Here is a 21,917-nt window from a genome sequence, read left to right as displayed (position 1 = left end):
ACAGCTTGGGTAGAGGTGTGGTTAGTTCTGGATCACAAGTCTTCAGCATGACAGCCAAGTTGCTGTCGGGGCCCATAGTCTTTGTGTATCCAATGCGCACATCCACTTCTTGATATAGAAACATAGAAAATAGGTGCAGGAGTAGGCCATTCTGGCCTATATCACCATTCAATATGATCATCGCTGATTATGCAACTTCTGTACCCCATTCCTGCTTTCTCTCCATACCCCTTGATCCCTTTAGCCATAAGGGCCACATCTAACTCTCTTTTGAATATATCTAACGAACTGGCCTCAACAACTTTCTGTGGTAGAGAATTCCACAGGTTCACAACTCTGAGTGAAGAAGTTTCTCCTCATCTCGGTCCTAAATGGCTTGCCCCTTATCCTTAGACTGTGACCCCTGGTTCTCGACTTCCCCAACATCGGGAACATTCTTCCTGCACCTAACCTGTCCAATCCCGTCAGAATTTTATATGTTTCTATGAGATCCCCTCTCATTCTTCTAAACTCCAGTGAATATAAGCCTAGTCGATCCAGTCTGTCTTCATAGGTCAGTCCTGCCATCCCAGGAATCAGTCTGGTGAACCTTCGCTGCACTCCCTCAATAGCAAGAATGTCCTTCCTCAGATTAGGAGACCAAAACTGTACACAATATTCAAGGTGTGGCCTCACCAAGGCCCTGCACAACTGCAGTAAGACCTCCTTGCTCCTATACTCAAATCCTCTCACTATGAAGGCCAACATGCCATTTGCTGCCTTCTTCACTGCCTGCTGTACCCACATGCCAACTTTCAATGGCTGATGTACCATGACACCCAGGGTCTCATTGCACCTCCCTTTTCCCTAATCTGTCACCATTCAGATAATATTCTGCCTTCCTGTTTTTGCCACCAAAGTGGATAACCTCACATTTATCTACATTATACTGCATCTGCCATGCTTTTACCCACTCACCTAACCTGTCCAAGTCACCCTGCAGCTTCCTAGCATCCTCTTCACAGCTCACACTACCACTCAGCTTAGTGTCATCTGCAAACTTGGAGATATTACATTCAATTCTTTCGTCCTAATCATTAATGTACATTGTAAATAGCTGGGGTCCCAGCACTGAACCTTGCGATACCCCACTAGTCACTGCCTGCCATTCTGAAAAGGACCAGTTTATTCCTACTCTTTTCTTCCTGTCTGCCGACCAGTCCTCTATCCACGTCAATACATTACCTCCAATACCATGTGCTCTAATTTTGCACACTAATCTCTTGTGTGGGACCTTGTCAAAAGCCTTTTGAAAGTCCAAATACACCACATACACTGGTTCTCCCTTGTCTGCTCTACGAGTTACATCCTCAAAAATTTCTAAAAGATTTATCAAGCATGATTTCCCTTTTATAAATCTATGCTGACTTGGACCGATCCTGTCTCTGCTTTCCAAATGCGCTGCTATTACATCTTTAATAATTGATTCCAACATTTTTCCCACTACCGATGTCAGGCTAACCAGTCTATAATTCCGTGTTTTCTCTCTCCCTCCTTTTTTAAAAAGTGGTGTTACATTAGCTACCCTCCAATCCATAGGAACTGATCCAGAGTCTATAGAATGTTGGAAAATGACCACCAATGCGTCAACTATTTCTAGGGCTACTTCCTTAAGTACTCTGGGATGCAGACTATCAGGCCCTGGGGATTTATCGGCCTTCAATCCCATCAATTTCCATAACACAATTTCCTGACTAATAAGGATTTCCTTCAGTTCCTCCTTCTTGCTAGACCCTCGGTCCCCTAATATTTCCGGAAGGTTATTTGTGTCTTCCTTAGTGAAGACAGGACTAAAGTATTTGTTCAATTGGTCTGCCATTTCTTTGTTCCCCATTATAAATTCACCTGATTCTGACTGCAAGGGACCTACGTTTGTCTTCACTAATCGTTTTCTCTTCACATATCTATAGAAGCTTTTGCAGTCAATTTTTATGTTCTCTGCAAGCTGCCTCTCATACTTTATTTTGCCCCTCCTAATTAAACCCTTTGTCCTCCTCTGCTGAATTCTAAATTTCTCACAGTCCTCAGGTTTGCTGCTTTTTCTGGCCAATTTATATGCCTCTTCCTCGGATTTAACACTATCCCTAATTTCCCTTGTTAGCCACAGTTGAGCCACCTTCTCGGTTTTATTTTTACGCCAGGCAGGGATGTACAATTGTTGAAGTTCATCTATGTGATCTTTAAATGTCTGCCATTGCCTATCCACCGTCAACCCTTTAAGTATCATTCACCAGTCTATCTTAGCCAATTCACATCTCATACCATCAAAGTTACCTTTCTTTAAATTCAGGACCCTAGTCTTTGAGTTAACTGTGTCACTCTCCATCTTAATAAAGAATTCTACCATATTATAGTCACTCTTCCCCAAGGGGCCTCGCACATCAAGATTGCTAATTAATCCTCTCTCATTGCACAACACCCAGTCTAGGATGGCCAGTTCTCTAGTTGGTTCATTGACATATTGGTCTAGAAAACCATCCCTAATACACTCCAGGAAATCCTCCTCCACCGTATTACTACCAGTTTGGTTAGCCCAATCTATATGTGGATTAAAGTCACCCATGATAACTGCTGTACCTTTATTGCACGCATCCCTAATTTCCTGTTTGATGCCATCCCCAACCTCACTACTACTGTTTGATGGTCTGTACACAACTCCCACGAGCGTTTTCTGCCCTTTGGTGTTCCGCAGCTCTACCCATACAGATTCCACATCATCCAAGCTAATGTTCTTCCTTACTATTGCGTTAATCTCCTCTTTAACCAGCAACGCTACTCCACCTCCTTTTCCTTTCTGTGTATCCTTCCTGAATATTGAATACCCCTGGATGTTGAGTTCCCAGCCTTGGTCACCCTGGAGCCATGTCTCCATAATCCCAATTACATCATATCCATTAACAGCTATCTGTGCAGTTAATTCATCCACCTTATTACGAATGTTCCTCGCATTCAGAGTCTTCAGGCTTGTTTTTTTAACACTCTTTGTCCTTTTAGAATTATGTTGTACTGTGGCTCTTTTTGATTTTTGCCTTTGATTTCTCTGCCCTCCACTTTTCCTTATCTCCTTTCTACCTTTTGTTTCTGCCCCCATTTTACTTCCCTCTGTCTCCCTGCCTAAATTCCCATGTCCCTGCCCCATGGAGTGAATCGAATTGGCTGAACACTGGCTTCTGTGATGGTGGGGACCTCAGGAGGAGGCCAATATGGATCATCCACTCAGCACTTCTGGCTGAAGATGGTTGCAAACGCTTCAGCCTTGTCTTTTGCACTCACGTGCTGGGCTCTGCCATCATCGTGGATAGGGATATTCATGGAGCCCCCTCCTCCCGTTAGTTGTTTAATGGTCCATCACCATTCACGACTGGATGTAGCAGGACTGCAAAGCTTTGATCTGATCCATTGATTGTGGGATTGCTTAGCCCTGTCTATGGCATGCTGTTTCCGCTTTTTAGCATGCATGTAGTCCTGTGTTGCAGCTTCCCCAGGTTGGCACCTCATTTTTAGGTATGCCTGGTGCTGCTCCAGGCATGCTCTTCTATACTCCTCATTGACCAGGGTTGGTCACCTGGCTTGGTACAGTGAGGGATATGCCAGGCCATGACGTTACAGATTGTGGTGGAATACAATTCTGCTGCTGCTGATGGCCCACATGCCTCATGGATGCCCAGTTTTGAGCTGCTAGATCTGTTCAGAGTCTATCCCATTTAGCATGGTGGTAGTGCCACAGAACACTATGGAGGGTGTCCTCAGTGTGAAGATGGGACTTTGTCTCTACAATGATTGTGCGGTGATCAGTGCTGCCAATACTGTCATGGACAGATGCATCTGTGATAGGTAGATTGGTGAGGACGAGGTCAAGTAGATTTTTCCCTCGTGTTGGTTCTCTCACCACCTGCCGCAGGCCGAGTCTGGCAGATATATCCTTCAGGACTTGGGCAGCTCGATCAGTAGTGGTGCTACTGAGCCACTCTTGAAGTCCCCTACCCAGAGTACATTCTGTGCCCTTGCTGCCCTCAGTGCTTCTTCCAAGTGGTCAACATGAAGGAGTACTGATTCCTTAGCTGAGGGAGGGCAGTAGGTGCTAATCAGCAGGAGGTTTCCTTGCCCATGCTTGACCTAAAGCCATGAGACTTCATGGGGTCTGGAGTCAATATTGAGAATTCCCAGGGCCACTCCCTCCCGACTATATACCACTGTGCATTATCCCTGATGGGCCTGTCCTGCCGGTGGGAAGGTGATGGAGACGTCTGGGACATTGGCTGAAAGGTATGATTCTATGATTATGACTATGTCAGGCTGTTGCTTGACTAGACTGTGGGACAGCTCTCCCAATTTTGGCACAAGTCCCCAAATGTTGGTGAGGAGGACTTTGCAGGGTCGCCTGTGCTGGGGGTGCTGGTGCCAAGGTCGATGCCAAGTGTTCCGTCCATTTTTATTCTTCTTATTGTTTCTCGTAGCGATTTTGTTACAACTGAGTGGCTTGCTAGAGGGTAGTTAATATATAGGCCAGACCAGGTAAGCACTGCAGATTTCCTTCCCTAAAGGACATTTATGAACCAGATGGATTTTTTACGACAATCTGATAATTTCATGGTCACCATTATTGATACTAGCTTTTTATTCCAGATTTAATTAACTGAATTTAAATTCCCCAGCTGCCATGGTGGGATTTGAACTCATGTCTCTGGATCATTAGTCCAGGCCTTTGGAGTACTAGTCCAGTAACATTACCACTATGCTACCATTCCCGATAGAACAACAAATTGCTGCTTCCTAGCTTAGTACCAGGAATCAACTTCAAAAACATGCTATGAATGGAATGAATACAAGTCTCTGCCCCAACCTCAATCCATCCCACAACTTTCTTCAGCTCAGATTCTAGCCCATCATCGCCCTCAGCCTCTGCTGTCATCTTGGCTCAGACCCAACCCTACTCCTCTTATTTCCCAACACTAAGCTCACCAATTCCCACCCCACACACCCAACCTAAGCCATTTCCTTATCCCTCATACCATGCAATACTTACCAATTCTCAATATAACTGCCCATTTATTCGCGCCTCGAGCAGTATCTATTTCCAACCAGCATTCCACATACTTCACCAGAAAATTCATACTATGCCCACAATCGCTCCAAACAATAGCAACCTGCAGCCCAAAAGACAGCCTACCAGCTCTCGCCACTATCAAGATCCTAGCCCATCTAATGCCCTACAACTCAAAATACTTCCTTTCCTGACACAAACCCAATATCTCCCACCTTAAAAAGACAGAAAGACAACCAAAAGATAACATGGAATAAACAGACAGGTGGAGAGCGATGAGAAGACAAACACATAGAAGGTGAGGGGGAGAGGAAGAGAGAGACATACACACGTACAAACAGAAGCAGACATGAGAGGGACGAGATAGAGTGCATCCTCTGACTTACCATGAGCAATGCCACAGATAATCCACCAGTTAAAAAAATAAATGTAAAACCAAAATCACACACTACTAGGATCTGATTTTCATACATGCAGTCCAGAATACTACAGTGGCCTTAAATAATTATGATTAACAATTACTACTTTATTAGTGTACATCACTGCACTTAATTTCCATGCAAAATATTACCAGACACACCAAATTCAATAATAGATATCATACCTGTATATTCCTGGGTGGCATCTAGCGGATCAATCCAGATTGTAATGCTTTCAGAAGAGACTTCTTCCGTCATGGTCGCCTTGTCCAGGATTTCCTTTGGAATTGCATGATCCCATGAAGCAATCTCTGGTGTGGTACCAATATCCCGTTCTTCGGAGAACACCTAATGCAAAACTCACAGTAATTTCCATCAGATTGATATAGCTGTCAATTTCCAATGCTATGCAAGGTGTGCTATTCCATTACAGCATGTAACAAAGTAGAACCTAATATTATCACATCTCATATCTATTAAGTTCAAGTCCCATTATTCAAATGCAGGGGATGTTATTAAAAGGTAAACAAAGTTCCCCTATGTCTGAATGGGTAAATTACTTTTTTTATTTGTTCCTGGGATGTGGGGATCACTGGCTAGGCCAGCATTTATTGCCCATCCCTAACTGCCCTTGAGAAGGTAGTGGTGAGCCACCTTCTTGGAACCACTGCAGTCGGTGTGGTGAAGGTACTCCCTCAGTGCTGTTAGGGAGGGAGTTCCATGATTTTGAACCAGCAACAATGAAGGAATGGCGATATATTTCCAAGTCAGGATGGCGTGTAACTTGGAGGGGAACTTGCAGGTGAAGGCGTTCCCATATGCCTGCTGCCCTTGTCCTTCTAGGTGGTAAAGGTCATGGATTTGGGAGGTGCTGTGGAAGAAGCCTGTGGAAGTGCTGTAGTTCATCTTGTAGATGGTACACACTGCAGCCACAGTGCATCGGTGGTGGAGGAAGTGAATGTTTTTTAAGGTGGTGGATGGAATACCAATCAAGCGGGCTGCTTTGTCCTGGATGGTGTCGAGCTTCTTGAGTGGTGTTGGAGCTGCACTCATCCAGGCAAGCGGAGAGTATTCCATCACACTCCTGACTTGTGCCTTGTAGATGGTGGAAAGGTTTTGAGGAGTCAGGAGGTGAGACACTTGTTGCAGAATACCAAGCCTCTGACCTGCTCTTGTTGCCACAATATTTATGTGGCTGGTCCAGTTAAGTTTCTGGTCAATGATGACCCCCAGGATGTTGATGATGGGGGTTTTGGCAATGGTAATGCCATTGAATGTCAAAGGACGATGGTTAGACTCTCGATTGTTGGAGATAGTCATTGCCTGGCACTCGTGTGGCACAAATGCTACTTGCCATTTATCAGCCCAAACCTGAATGTCATCAAGGTCTTGTTGCATGCGGGCATGGACTGCTCCATTGTCTGAGGAATGCGAATGATACTGAACACTGTGCAATCATCAGCGAACATCCCCACTTCTGACCTTAGGAAGGAGGGAAGGTCATTGATGAAGCAGCTGAAGATGGTTAGGTTTAGGACACTGCCCTGTGGAACTCCTGAAGCTATGTCCTGGGGGTGAGATGAGTGACCTCCAACAACCACAACCATCCTCATTTGTGCTAGGTCTGACTCCAGCCTGTGGAGAGTCCCCCCCACCCCCTCGCTCATCGACCACAATTTTACTAGGGCTACTTGATACCACACTTGGTCAAATGCTGCCTTGATGTCAAGGGCAGTCATCCTCACCTCACCTCTGGAATTCAGCTCTTTTGCCCATGTTTGGACCAATGCTGAGTGACACAGTAGGAAGATCGCGATTTAATCTCTGGTTTGTCACTCAGTGTAGTAATGAAGAGCATTACAATTAGTCTCAGTACTTCTGGGCTGGTTGAGGTGGGTTAGAGAAATCAGCCAGACTTGCCTCTCCTGATCACTATCCTGTGATCCCTGCTGGAAGTAAGCAATCTTGAACTATGAGATGCTCCTGGAGTGAGAGGCCAAAAGAATTTGGACTTTAGCCTCAGCAGGAGTTTAACATTCAGATATAGTTGGACAGGATTCTTTTTCTATAATTGACTGTGATGGAACTGAATCAGGCGCTGTGTATAACAGGTGGCCGATCCGATTCCGTCCGTTTTGTGCAACTGTCTGAGACAAATTTCTACCCCACAGTATTGAACTGTTGTGAGACAGAGAGCGACAGAAACTCACAGGGTTGTGGTCCTGAGCAACATAATAGCACAGTGGCGACTACCCAGGGGGTGAGAAGCAAGTAGACTACGATAATACGATAATAGGAGAGTGGAAACAGTAGAAGATTCTCTAGTCAAAGGAATACATTTTTTTTTGCAGTCAAGACTCAATAAACATGCTACCTTCTTGGTGTCAAGGAAGTACATCATGGAATGGGTGGAAAATTTCTAGAAAGGGCATGAGAGCAGCCAAAAATGGTAGTGCACATTGGAACCAATGATATATATGGAAATATATTTGTGGTTTTGCACAGGGAGTTTATGGAGTTAGGCACTAGATTGTAAAAAACAAGATCTCAAGGATGGTAATCTCTACATTGCTTCCTGTCCCACACAGTGACTGGTTTAAGAAGTTTAAGCAGATTATGTAGTTTCAGGGCTGTTGCAGAAGTGAAGTGTTCACATTTTTGGGGACAACCAGAACCAAAATGACACCAATGTCTTGAGGGAGAGAGTAAATAGAGCAGTGGGGAAGCATTTGAACTAATACAGCAGAGGGTAAGTGGGGAAAACAGGGTTAACAAAGCTTACTGCACAAGATAAGAGCTCACGGGATTGGGGGGTAATATATTGGCGTGGATAGAGGATTGGCTAACAGAAAACAGAGAGTCGGGATAAATGGGTCATTTTCAGGTTGGCAAACTGTAACCAGTGGGGTGCCACAGGGATCAGTGCTGGGGCCTCAACTATTAACAATTTATATTAATGACTTAGATGAAGGGACTGAGTGTAACGTAGACAAATTTGCTGATGATACAAAGATAGGTGGGAAAGCAAGTTGTGAGGAGGACGTAAAGAATCTACAAAGGGATATAGATAGGCTCGGTGAGTTGGCAAAGATTTAGCAGATGGAGTATAATGTGGGAAAATGTTGGTAGGAAAAATAAAACAGCAAATTACTATTCAAATGGGGAAGATTACAAAATGCTGTAGTACAGAGGGATCTGGGGGTTCTTGTACATGAAACACAAAAAGTTAGCATGCAGGTACAACAAATAATCAGGAAGGCAAATGGAATGTTGGCCTTTATTGCAAGGGGGATGGAGTATAAAAGCAGGGAAATCCTGCTCCAACTGTATAGGGCATTGGTAAGACCACACCTGGAGTACTGCATACAGTTTTGGTCTCCTTATTTAAGGAAGGATAAACTTGCATTGGAGGCAGTTTTTCTGCCAAAGTGCATGACCTCACACTTTCCAACATTATACTCCATCTGCCAAATTGTCCTTTTACAGATTTTTTTGTGTCCTCCTCACACATTGCTTTTTCTCCCATCTTTGTATCGTCAGCAAACTTGGCTATGTTACACTCGATCCCTTCTTCCAAGTCGTTAATATAGATTGTAAATAGTTGGGGTCCCAGCACTGATCCCTGCGGCACCCCACTAGTTATTGATTGCCAACCAGAGAATGAATCATTTATCCCGACTCTCTGTTTTCTGTTAGTTAGCCAATCCTCTATCCATGCTAATATATTACCCCCAACCCCGTGAACTTTTATCTTGTGCAGTAACCTTTTATGTGGCACCTTGTCAAATGCCTTCTGGAATTCCAAATACACCACATCCACTGGTTCCCCTTTATCCACCCCGTTCATTACATCCTCAAAAAATTCCAGCAAATTTGTCAAACATGACTTCCCCCTCATAAATCAATACTGACTCTGCCTGACCGAATTTTGCTTTTCCAAATGTCCTGCTACTGCTTCTTTAACAATGGACTCCAGCATTTTCCCAACTACAGATGTTAGGCTAACTGGTCGATAGTTTCATGCTTTTTGTCTGCCTCCTTTTTTTAAATAGGGGTGTTACATTTGCAGTTTTCCAATCTGCTGGGACCATCCCAGAATCCAAGGAATTTTGGTAAATTACAACCAATGCATCCACAATCCCTGCCGCTACTTCTCTTAAGACCCTCGGATGCTATCCCCCTTGCAATAAAGGCCAACATTCCATTTACCTTCCTGATTACTTGCTGTACCTGCATACTAACTTTTTGTTATTCATCTATTAGTTACAGGAAAACTTTTAGAAACCATAATTTGAAATAAAATAAGTGAGCATTTAGAAATACATGGGTTAATCATGGACAGCCATGACAGCTTTGGATTTTACAAAGTAAGAAATTGCTTTTATATAGCACCTTTCACTACCTCAGGACGTCCCAAAGCACTTCATGGCGAATTAAGTATTTTTGAAGTGTAGTCACTGTTGAAATGGAGGGAAATACAATCAATCAATTTGCACACAGCTAGGTCATAAATAATTATAAATGACCAGATAATCTGTTTTAGTGAAGTTGGTTGATGGCTAAATATTGGCCAGTACACCAGAAGAACTCCCCTGCTGTTCTTTGAATAGTGCCATTGGATCTTTTACATCAACCCAAGAGGGCTGAAGGGACCTTGATTCAACATTTCATCCAGAAAATGGCACCTTCAATAATGCAGTATCCCTTAGTACTGCTCTGAAGTGTCAGCCTGGATTATGTACTCAAGTCCTGGAGTCGAGCTTGAACGCATGACTTTCTGTCTCAGAGGTGAGACTGCTACCACTGAGAGAAAGCTGGCGCATAAAGTGCATAGTAAAGCAGCAATGATAAATTTGTTCAAAAATTGGCTAGACCACAGTTAGAGTATGTGTGTCATTACAGAAAGGACAAAGCCATGGAGAATGTGCTATGGGCATTTATCACGATAATGCAAGGATGGGAAACTAGTGTTATGAGACGAGATATTGGGACTATTTCCCTGGAATAGATAAGGATAAAACTTAAACAAGTTTTTTTTTTTTTAAGTATGAAGGGTTTCAATAGTAAATATGAAAAAGGGATTTCCTGTTGGGGAATCAGTGACACGTCAATTTAAACTGATCACTACACGTCAGAGGAGTTAGGAGATATTAATTTAGAGAGGGTTGCTATGGCAGATAATGTTTTGCCGCAGGGAACGGTTGGGGCAGAAACCACTGCATATATTTAAGTGAAAATTAGATAAATATTGCAGCAGAGAAAAATACAGTGCAATGGTCAGAAAGCTTGGCAATACGATTAGTATTGGAAGGCTCTAGCAACGAACCTGCAGACACAATGGGCTGAATCTTAACTCACAAAAATGAGCGAGTTTGGATCGGGTGAGATGTTAAAACTTTAAAAATCTCAAACTCGGCCCCAACTTTCCCACTTCCGAGTTTAACAAAGGCAGGACTAGCGTTAGCTGCCAACCCACTCCCAGGAAGCGGGTTGCCAACCTCAGATTTTAAGTGCTTTATAGGTTTCCCAAGGCTGGCAGCTGAAGGGACGCGAGGATAGCTTCAGGGAGAAGGCAGGTGCATTTACAGCACTGCTTGTGGGATTGCTTTGCCCTGGCACCCAAGCTCTTCGCTCCAAACAAAGACTGCTTGGGATTAGACACCCCCCCCCACCCCCGCCACCATTACGCTTCCAGTAGCAGCTGCAGGTACCTAACCATCTTGCAGCCATGTCTCAGTAATGGCCATCATGTCATACCTTGAAAGTTGAATTTGCACCTGCAATTCATTCAATTTATTCCTTGTACTCCGGGCAGTGATAAGGGTATCAGTGGCAGAGAGGCTCAGAGAGGGGTGAAGATGAGCAATATTGTAGAGTTGGTAAAAATGCACTGGAGAGAATATGGGATTTGAAGCTCCACTCTGGGTCAGTCAAGATGCCAAAGTTGTGCACACATGTTGAGTGAGAAACCAGGGAGGAGAATGGCAAGATAGGGGAGTTTGTGGTGCACCAAAAACCATGGCTTTGGTCTTCCCAATGTTGAGCTGAAAGCTGTAAGTCATTTAAGATTTGCTGTCAGGCAGTCTTGCCCAACACACATTGATGTTTGTGGATTCCGTGCACAAAATGTCTGCCACATTTAACCAAATCATTGAAATTTACAGTACAGAAAGAGGCCATTCGGCCCATCATGTCTGCATCAGCTGTAAGAAAGCTATCTAGCCTAATCCCACTTTCCAGCTCTTGGTCTGTAGCCTTGCAGTTTACGGCACATCAAGTGCATGTCCAAGTACTTTTTAAATGTGATGAGCCTTTCTGCCTCTACCAACCTTTCAGGCAGTGAGTTCCAGACCCCCACCACCCTCTGGAAAAACATTATCCTTAACTCCGCTCTATTCCTTCTACCCATTACTTTAATTCTATGCCCCTGGTTATTGACCCCTATGCTAGGGAAATTAGGTCCTTCCTATCCACTTTATCTAGGCCCCTCATAATTTTATACACTTCAATCGACTCTCCCCTCAGTCTCCTCTGTTCTAAAGAAAACAGCCCCAGCCTATCCAACCTTTCCTCATAGCTAAAATTCTCCAGTCCTGGCAATATTTTTGTAAATCTTCTCCATACCCTCTCCAGTGCAATCACATCTTTCTTGTAATGTGGTGACCAGAACTGCACGCAGTACTCTAGCTGTGGACTAACTAGTGTTTTGCACAGTTCAAGTATAACCTCCATGCTCTTATATTCTATACCTCAGCTAATAAAGGAAAGTATCCCACATGCCTTCTTAACCACCTTATCTACCTATCTTGCTACCTTCAGGGAGACAGAGGGAAACAAAAAGGAGGCAAAAGCAAAAGACAGAAAGGAGATGAGGAAAAGTGGAGGGCAGAGAAACCCAAGACAAAGAACAAAAAGGGCCACTGTACAGCAAAATTCTAAAAGGTCAAAGGGTGTTAAAAAAAACAAGCCTGAAGGCTTTGTGTCTTAATGCAAGGAGTATCCACAATAAGGTGGATGAATTAACTGTGCAAATAGATGTTAACAAATATGATGTGATTGGGATTACGGAGACGTGGCTCCAGGATGATCAGGGCTGGGAACTCAACATCCAGGGGTATTCAACATTCAGGAAAGATAGAATAAAAGGAAAATGAGGTGGGGTAGCATTGCTGGTTAAGGAGCAAATTAAGGCAATAGTTCGGAAGGACATTAGCTTGGATGATGTGGAATCTATATGGGTAGAGCTGCAGAATACCAAAGGGCAAAAAACATTAGTGGGAGTTGTGTACAGACCTCCAAACAGTAGTAGTGATGTTGGGCAGGGCATCAAACATGAAATTAGGGGTGCGTGCAATAAAGGTGCAGCAGTTATAATGGGTGACTTTAATATGCACATAGATTGGGTTAACCAAACTGGAAGCAATACGGTGGAGGAGGATTTCCTGGAGTACATAAGGGATGGTTTTTTTAGACCAATATGTCGAGGAACCAACTAGGGGGGAGGCCATCTTAGACTGAGTGTTGTGTAATGAGAGAGGATTAATTAGCAATCTCGTTGTGCGAGGCCCCTTGGGGAAGAGTGACCATAATATGGTGGAATTCTGCATTAGGATGGAGAATGAAACAGTTAATTCAGAGACCATGGTCCAGAACTTAAAGAAGGCTAACTTTGAAGGTATGAGGCGTGAATTGGCTAGGATAGATTGGCGAATGATACTGAAGGGGTTGACTGTGGATGGGCAATGGCAGACATTTAGAGACCGCATGGATGAACTACAACAATTGTACATTCCTGTCTGGCGTAAAAATAAAAAAGGGAAGGTGGCTCAACCGTGGCTATCAAGGGAAATCAGGGATAGCATTAAAGCCAAGGAAGTGGCATACAAATTGGCCAGAAATAGCAGCGAACCCGGAGACTGGGAGGAATTTAGAACTCAGCAGAGGAGGACAAAGGGTTTGATTAGGGCAGGGAAAATGGAGTACGAGAAGAAGCTTGCAGGGAACATTAAGACGGATTGCAAAAGTTTCTATAGATATGTAAAGAGAAAAAGGTTAGTAAAGACAAACGTAGGTCCCCTGCAGTCAGAATCAGGGGAAGTCATAACGGGGAACAAAGAAATGGCGGACCAATTGAACAAGTACTTTGGTTCGGTATTCACTGAGGAGGACACAAACAACCTTCCGGATATAAAAGGGGTCGGAGGGTCTAGTTAGGAGGAGGAACTGAGGGAAATCCTTATTAGTCGGGAAATTGTGTTGGGGAAATTGATGGGATTGAAGGCCGATAAATCCCCAGGGCCTGATGGACTGCATCCCAGAGTACTTAAGGAGGTGGCCTTGGAAATAGTGGATGCATTGACAGTCATTTTCCAACATTCCATTGACTCTGGATCAGTTCCTATGGAGTGGAGGGTAGCCAATGTAACCCCACTTTTTAAAAAAGGAGGGAGAGAAAACAGGGAATTATAGACCGGTCAGCCTGACATCGGTAGTGGGTAAAATGATGGAATCAATTATTAAGGATGTCATAGCAGTGCATTTGGAAAGAGGTGACATGATAGATCCAAGTCAGCATGGATTTGTGAAAGGGAAATCATGCTTGACAAATCTTCTGGAATTATTTTGAGGATGTTTCCAATAGAGTGGACAAGGGAGAACCAGTTGATGTGGTATATTTGGACTTTCAGAAGGCTTTCGACAAGGTCCCACACAAGAGATTAATGTGCAAAGTTACAGCACATGGGATTGGGGGTAGTGTGCTGACATGGATTGAGAACTGGTTGTCAGACAGGAAGCAAAGAGTAGGAGTAAATGGGGACTTTTCAGAATGGCAGGCAGTGACTAGTGGGGTACCGCAAGGTTCTGTGCTGGGGCCCCAGCTGTTTACACTGTACATTAATGATTTAGACGAGGGGAGTAAATGTAGTATCTCCAAATTTGCGGATGACACTAAGTTGGGTGGCAGTGTGAGCTGCGAGGAGGATGCTATGAGGCTGCAGAGCGACATGGATAGGTTAGGTGAGTGGGCAAATGCATGGCAGATGAAGTATAATGTGGATAAATGTGAGGTTATCCACTTTGGTGGTAAAAACAGAGACAGACTATTATCTGAATGGTGACAGATTAGGAAAAGGGGAGGTGCAAAGAGACCTGGGTGTCATGGTACATCAGTCATTGAAGGTTGGCATGCAGGTACAGCAGGCGGTTAAGAAAGCAAATGGCATGTTGGCCTTCATAGCGAGGGGATTTCAGTACAGGGGCAGGGAGGTGTTGCTACAGTTGTACAGGACCTTGGTGAGGCCACACCTGGAGTATTGTGTACAGTTTTGGTCTCCTAACCTGAGGAAGGACATTCTTGCTATTGAGGGAGTGCAGCGAAGGTTCACCAGATTGATTCCCAGGATGGCGGGACTGACCTATCAAGAAAGACTGGATCAACTGGGCTTGTATTCACTGGAGTTCAGAAGAATGAGAGGGGACCTCATAGAAACATTTCAAATTCTGACAGGGTTAGACAGGTTAGATGGAGGAAGAATGTTCCCAATGTTGGGGAAGTCCAGAACCAGGGGACACAGTCTAAGGATAAGGGGGAAGCCATTTAGGATCGAGATGAGGAGGAACTTCTTCACCCAGAGAGTGGTGAACCTGTGGAATTCTCTACCACAGAAAGTTGTTGAGGCCAATTCACTAAATATATTCAAAAAGGAGTTAGATGAAGTCCTTACTACTAGGGGGATCAAGGGGTATGGCGAGAAAGCAGGAATGGGGTACTGAAGTTGCATGTTCAGCCATGAACTCATTGAATGACGGTGCAGGCTAGAAGGGCCGAATGGCCTACTCCTGCATCTATTTTCTATGTTTCTATGCCTCTTGACATCCAGGAGGCTCTAGATGTGTTAGTCCCACCCTTTTTCTTTAAGGGAACATACTTGCTCTGAACCCTCACTATGTCTTCCTTGAATGCCTCCCACTGCTCTGACACTGATTTACGTTCAACTAGCTGTTTCCAGTCCACTTTTGCTAAATCACATCTCTGCTTAGTAAAATTGGCCTTTCCCCAATCGAGAACGTTTATTCCTGATCTATCTTTGTCCTTTTCCATAAATATGCTAAATCTAACTGAATTATGATCACTACCACCAAAATGCTGTCCCACTGATATCCGTTCCACCTGCTCCATTTCATTCCCTAAAACGAAGTCCAGAACTGCCCCCTCTCTTGTTGGGCTTGCTAAGAACTGGCTAAAAAAGTCATCCTGAATGCATTTTAAAAATTCTGTGCCCGCTTTCCCTTTTACACTGATTCGATCCCTGTTACTGTTAGGTTATTTGAAGTCCCGACTATTACTGCCCTATTGTTTTTGAACTTCAGAAATTTGCTTACATTTTTGCTGTTCTATCTCCCTCTGACTATTTGGGGTTATATAGTACACACCCAGCAGTGTGATTGCTCCTTTTTTCTTCTTCAGTTCAACCCATATGGCCTAATTTGATAATCCTTCTAACATATCATCCCTCCTCACAGCTGCAATTGTTTCTTTAGCCAATATTGTGACCCCCCTCCTTTTTTAATCCCCCTCTCTTATCTCGTCAGAAAACCTTGTAACCAGGAATGTTGAGCTGCCATTCCTGCCCTTCTTTCAGCCTATAAGAGCAGCCACTGCACTTCAAAGTAATTTATTGTGTGAAGTGCTTTGAGGCATTTCAGAGATGTGATAATGTGCTATATAAATGCAAGTTTTCTTTTTTATCCCGTTAATAAATATGGAATAAGTTATCAGGGAAAATAACTTGAACAAATAGCACAAATTGGTTCAAAAGACAACTAGATGTGGGGGACAATGGTACGAGCATGGAGGCTGTGAGAAAGCAGGATTTAGTTCAATTAAAACAAGGGTCTGGCTTGTTGGCCAAAAATGGCAGTTTCTTTCTCCGAAGTTCCTCACTCATCACTCTCTCCGTAAGGTTGGCAGAAACTTTTTGCAGATGATTCGTAAGTTGTTTTTGGTTTGCTCTCAATAAAGTGCCACTATCAAATGCAATTCAGATACATTTTCTGCTAAAAATTCAAAGTTTGAGAAACATTTTTTTTAATGTACTTGAAATTTCCATTCATGCATCGATTATCTGTCTACTTGGTGCACACACATCTTGAAGTGATTACAGAAATTATGCTGCATTTGAACCAGTATCTGCGGCAAGGTGCATCTTCAGTATCCTTATGAAGATCATATATGCAATGAACAGGTTCAATGTAACTTTACTAAATAAATACTTCAAAAATAATTAGTCCTTAAAATCACCACCAGCCAACAGGATTGCAGGAATAGCAGTGTGACTGGAGCAGGCTCGAACATAAGAACATAAGAAATAGCAGGAGTAGGCCATTTGGCCCCTCGAGCCTGCTCTGCCATTCAATGAGATCATGTCTGATCTTTTACCTCAACTCCATTTTCCTGCACTATCCCTATATCCCTCGATTCCCTTAATATCCAAAAATTTATCGATCTCTGTCTTGAACATATTCAACGATTGAGCTTCCACAGCCCTATGGGGTAGAGAATTCCAAAGATTCAATACCCTCTGAGTGAAGAAATGTCTCCTCATCTTAGTCCTACATGGCTGACCCTTTATTCTGAGACTGTGACCCCTAGTTCTAGACTGCCCAGCCAGGGGAAACATCCTCCCTGCATCTACACTGTCAAGCACTGTAAGAATTTTGCATGTTTCAATGAGATCACCTCTCATTCTTCTAAACTCTAGAGAATATAGGCCTAATCTACTCAATCTCTCCTCATAGGACAATACCCCAATCCCAGGAATCAATCTGGTAAACCTCCGTTGCATTCCATCAATGGCAAGTATATCCTTCCTTAGGTAAGGAGACCAAAACTGTACACAATACTCCAGGTGTGGTCTCACCAGGGCCCTAGATAATTGCAGTAAGACATCTTTACTCTTACACGCAAATCCTCTAGTGGAGCAGGCTCGAAGGGCCGTATGGTCTAGTCCTGCTCCTAATTCTTATCTTTTGTACCTTGTTCAAATTAGACATTCCATCTAAAGCAATCAGAAAAAGATAATAGATGGCACAAAGACTGGACAGATTACAATGAACCACCTGATGAAAGTTAATATTCATGACCTTGATCCTGGTCCAGTTCACATTGCAGTTTAGCACAATGAGGAGGGGTAGCTACTGTAAATCTACAATGTGCGATTGCTTCTGTTCAATTGTCCATTTACTGTTTTAAGTGTATAGCCCAAGCTACAGACTAGTAAAGTGTTTATGCTCCTGCCCTCTGAGGACACATAATATAACCAATAAACCAATGATGAATCCAAGAGAAGAATTTAAAGCAAAACCCCCCCAAAAACACCAATCTGCAATTTGATATTAATCATGGTCAATGTTAATTCTTACACCTGGATTACTGTAACTCAGTGTGGCAGAAAGGAATAGTCTCCCCATTTCTGTTCACAAACTGTAGCCAAGCTGTTTAAATGACAAGAGTACTGGAAAAGCCCTAACAGAACAATAAGAACTTTTAAAACTGAAAATATAGTAAACAGCCCCTATATGTCATTAGTGGTTTCGAAAATGAAAATTTAAAAAAAATAGAAAGAAATCAGCATTGGTTCAGTGGTAGCACTTTCACCTCCGATTCAGAAGGTAGTAGGTTCAGATATTAAGCATATAATCCAGAATGACACTTCAGTGCAGTACTGGGGGAACACTGCACTGTCGAAGGTGCTATCTTTCAGATGAAACGTTAAACCTGTCTGCCTTCTCAGGTGGACATAAAAGATCCCATGGCACTATTCGAAGAAGAGCAAGTGAGTTATCCTGGTGTTCTGGCCAATTTTTATCCCTCAATCAATATCCCTAAAACAGATTATCTGATCGTGATTTCATTGCTGTTTGGAGGAACGTGTGCGCAAATTGGCTACCTACATTACAACAGTGACTACACTTCAAAAGTATTTAATTGGCTGTAAAGCATTTTGAGACTCTGATATTGTAAAAGGTGCTATATAAAATGCAAGCTTTTTCTAACTCTATTGTTTTTAAATTTAGAAGTTAGATATTAAGTAGAATATAGTTTTCATTTCTGTTTTCAAAACCTTAGGTTTATAAAAGATCACCACTGGTAAAGGATTAGAATCCAGTCTAATAGTTTAAAAAAACTGAAGGAATTTTGCACGTGAATTAAGATGTATTTTACAATAACCTGGTAATGTAAGGATACATTCATGCTTAACATTGACAGGAGCAATTTCCAGAAAAAAAAAATCTATCCCACTTGTTTGGGCCCCAACTCTGATTTACAGTAGCAAACTTTACCATCTGTGTGAAGAGACCCATTTACACCTTAGGAGAACTTGCATCCTAATAGCATCTTATGTTTTCTGGATATGTTTAAGCACTTTATACTTCAAAAGTATTTCATTGATTGAAGTCACAGACAAACTCAGCAGACAATTTTCACACAAAAATTCTCAAATTTAGTAAATGAGATGAATGACCAGTTACGCTGTTTTTAAGTGGCAATGGGTGAGAAATGAATGTTCACCAGGACACCAAAGAAAAACCCTTCTCTTCGAATTGTGCCATGGCACCAGTTACGTTCATCTGAACAGGCATTATTTTGGTTTAGCATCTTATTCAAAACACTGCACCTCTACCAATGAAGTGGGAGATACAGGGACATGACCAGTGATGTATGGAAGCTGTATACAAGCCAAAAAGCAAACTATGGAGCACTAATAAAAATGGCCAACAGCGACTATCTTCACTGTTAATTTTAGAGCATTCCTCTTCAGAACTATCCAATTTGTTCAGGGCGACTCTATTTTAAACTAGAAAGGTACGTTGTTTAAAATCACAGGGTTATAAAACCTTTTGAAAACACATCCGTGATTAGTTGTTACCATTACTAGCGGCAACAGCTTAAATGTTTTAAGTTGCTCCCACCATAATTACTCATCTCAAGGAAGTAGAATGCTCTCACTGCTACCATCAAAACAATGAAAGCCTCATTGCACCGAAAGATCTCAAAAAGCCCATACAACCAAATGATTAGACCCCCCCCCCCCCCGCCCCCCGCGGATTTCGTTGTTTCTGCCGCATTGGCTTTCACGATCGTCTTTGGTGCTCCTTAGCTTACCTGTATGGTCGGGAATGTATTTTTAATTAAATGATACATCTTCTGATGGGACAACAAGTCTCCAGTGGTGAGCATCTCATCTGCTCCTTCCTTAGTTTTCCCTTTGCTTTTCCCGTTGAGCTCTCCTCCTTCCATCACTCGCTTCACCTCCTCCCCTCCCCGTACGGCGGCTTCTACCGACAGCGCTAGCAGTTCTCTCAGGTCGATCCTGTCGGAGCCGGGCAGTTTTCTGAACATGGCGATCCTACCGGCCAGAAAACCCGAATAGAAATGGTAGAGGACTCCAACAGCAAGCAAGGCAAACACGGCTACGCCGAGCGGGGACAACCGTATGCCCATAGGAGCCATGGCCGCTGCCGTGTAAACCGAGCACAGCAGCCCGCTGGCTGTAGCTGCTCACTGCTAAGTGATGGGGCTCGCGGCAGCAATTGTGGGGGATCCCGGAGCTCGCGGCCCTGCGGGTCCCGGGCGGGATTCTGATCCCGGAGCTCGCGGCCCTGCAGATCCCGGCTCCGATTGTTCACCGTGTTGGCACGTTCCGACAGTGGTTACATCCCAAGTGTCAATCATCAACGCTGCTGCTGCACTCTGCAGCCGCCGTTCGTGGCCACGTCCTCGGTAGGTCACAGGGTAAAGGTAACCCAACTGTTTCTGGGTCAGTCGAAACTTGCTTTACTTGGGAATGCAAGATGTAGTTCACAACTGTGGAAAATTGTGTTTAAATGGGTTTTGGTCTGACTTTTTACTTTGTAGTTAGTAAGTTCATGTTTGGTGTGTAGGGAGCTGGTTACTTGCGGTAGGTGGTATTTCTTGTAATGCTAAATAAATGAACATAAGAAATAGGAACAGGAGTAGGCCACACAGCCCCTCGAAATCTGCTCCGCCACTCAATAAGATCATGGCTGATCTGATCGTGGACTCAGCTCCACTTCCCCGCTCGCTCCCCATAACCCCTTATCATTTAAGAAACTGTCTATTTCTGTCTTAAATTTATTCAATGCCCCAGCTTCCACAGCTCTCTGAGGCAGCCAATTCCACAGATTCACAACCCTCTGAGAGAAGAAATTTCTCCTCAACTCTGTTTTAAACAGGCAGCCCCTTATTCTAAGATCATGCCCTCTAGTTCCAGTCTCCCCCATCAGTGAAAACATACTTTCTGCATCCACCTTTTCAAGCCCCCTCATAATCTGATACGTTTCGATAAGATTGTAAAGTTCCTTACACAATACCACAAAGCCACACGAGGCACATTCTATGGGCAAGGTCACTTTGTGACCTGTACCTTTATTCACAGGACCAAGAAGTGATGACCCTGCGTGGGACCTCCATTTAGATACCTGGATGACCAGGTGAGGAGTGTCTCCCACAAGTTCGCCCACTGGTCAATGTGTGCATTTCTCAAGTATATACAGTATTGCAGTGTTGTTACATGAAGGTTACATTCATGACATCATCCCCCCCCCCCAAAACATGTTATTGGGATCACAGGTTAAGTCTTTCGGGTGGTCTGCGCTTCCTCGTAGAGCGCCGCAGTTGGGGCTCTGGCTGTTGAGCCTTGGCCTGCATGTCTGTCCCCTGTGGTGATTCCGGCCTGTCCGGGCTGACCACAGGGACTGTGCATGCTGCTGAATGTTCCTGTTACTCGTTCAACTGGCGGTGGTGTGAATACCATCTCATGATCTTCCTCAGGTTCCTCAGAGTCCATGCTGAACCTTTTTTTTTCTTGGTCCAGATGCTTGTGGCATATCTGCCCATTGTTAAGTTTAACCACATAAGAACATAAGAATTAGGAACAGGAGTCGGCCATCTAGCCCCTCGAGCCTGCTCCGCCATTCAACAAGATCATGGCTGATCTGGCCTTGGACTCAGCTCCACTTACCCGCCCGCTCCCGATAACCCTTAATTCCCTTATTGGTTAAAAATCTATCTATCTGTGATTTGAATATCACAGATAGATAGCTAGCCTCAGCTGCTTCCTTGGGCAGAGAATTCCACAGATTCACAACCCTCTGGGAGAAGAAATTCCTTTTAAATTGGCTCCCCTGTATTTTGAGGCTGTGCCCCTTACTTCTAGTCTCCCCGACCCGTGGAAACAGCCTCTCTGTCTCTATCTTGTCTATCCCTTTCATTATTTTAAATGTTTCTATAAGATCACCCCTCATCCTCTGAACTCCAACAAGTAAAGACCCAGTCTACTCAATCTATCATCATAAGGTAACCCCCTCATCTCCGGAATCAGCCTAGTGAA

At 43.7% G+C, this 21,917-nt stretch overlaps 1 protein-coding gene across 1 annotated transcript in view; it reads right to left on the bottom strand.

Annotated features, from left to right (window-relative positions):
- The window catches only part of bpnt2 (3'(2'), 5'-bisphosphate nucleotidase 2), a 40,980-nt gene extending 20,709 nt beyond the window's left edge, over positions 1–20,271 (bottom strand). Inside the window, exons 1-2 of the mRNA XM_070892042.1 lie at positions 19,670–20,271; positions 5,688–5,850 (exon numbers count right to left, since the gene is read on the bottom strand). Of these exons, the coding sequence (XP_070748143.1) occupies positions 5,688–5,850; positions 19,670–20,017 (511 nt within the window). The 5' untranslated portion in view covers positions 20,018–20,271. The remainder of the gene's footprint in view (positions 1–5,687; positions 5,851–19,669) is intronic.
- Between the last annotated feature and the right edge of the window lie 1,646 nt (positions 20,272–21,917).

The sequence above is a fragment of the Pristiophorus japonicus genome, chromosome 1 (genome assembly GCF_044704955.1).
Source record: "Pristiophorus japonicus isolate sPriJap1 chromosome 1, sPriJap1.hap1, whole genome shotgun sequence".
Lineage (NCBI taxonomy): Eukaryota > Metazoa > Chordata > Chondrichthyes > Pristiophoridae > Pristiophorus > Pristiophorus japonicus.
This window is presented reverse-complemented; position numbering and strand designations above follow the sequence as displayed.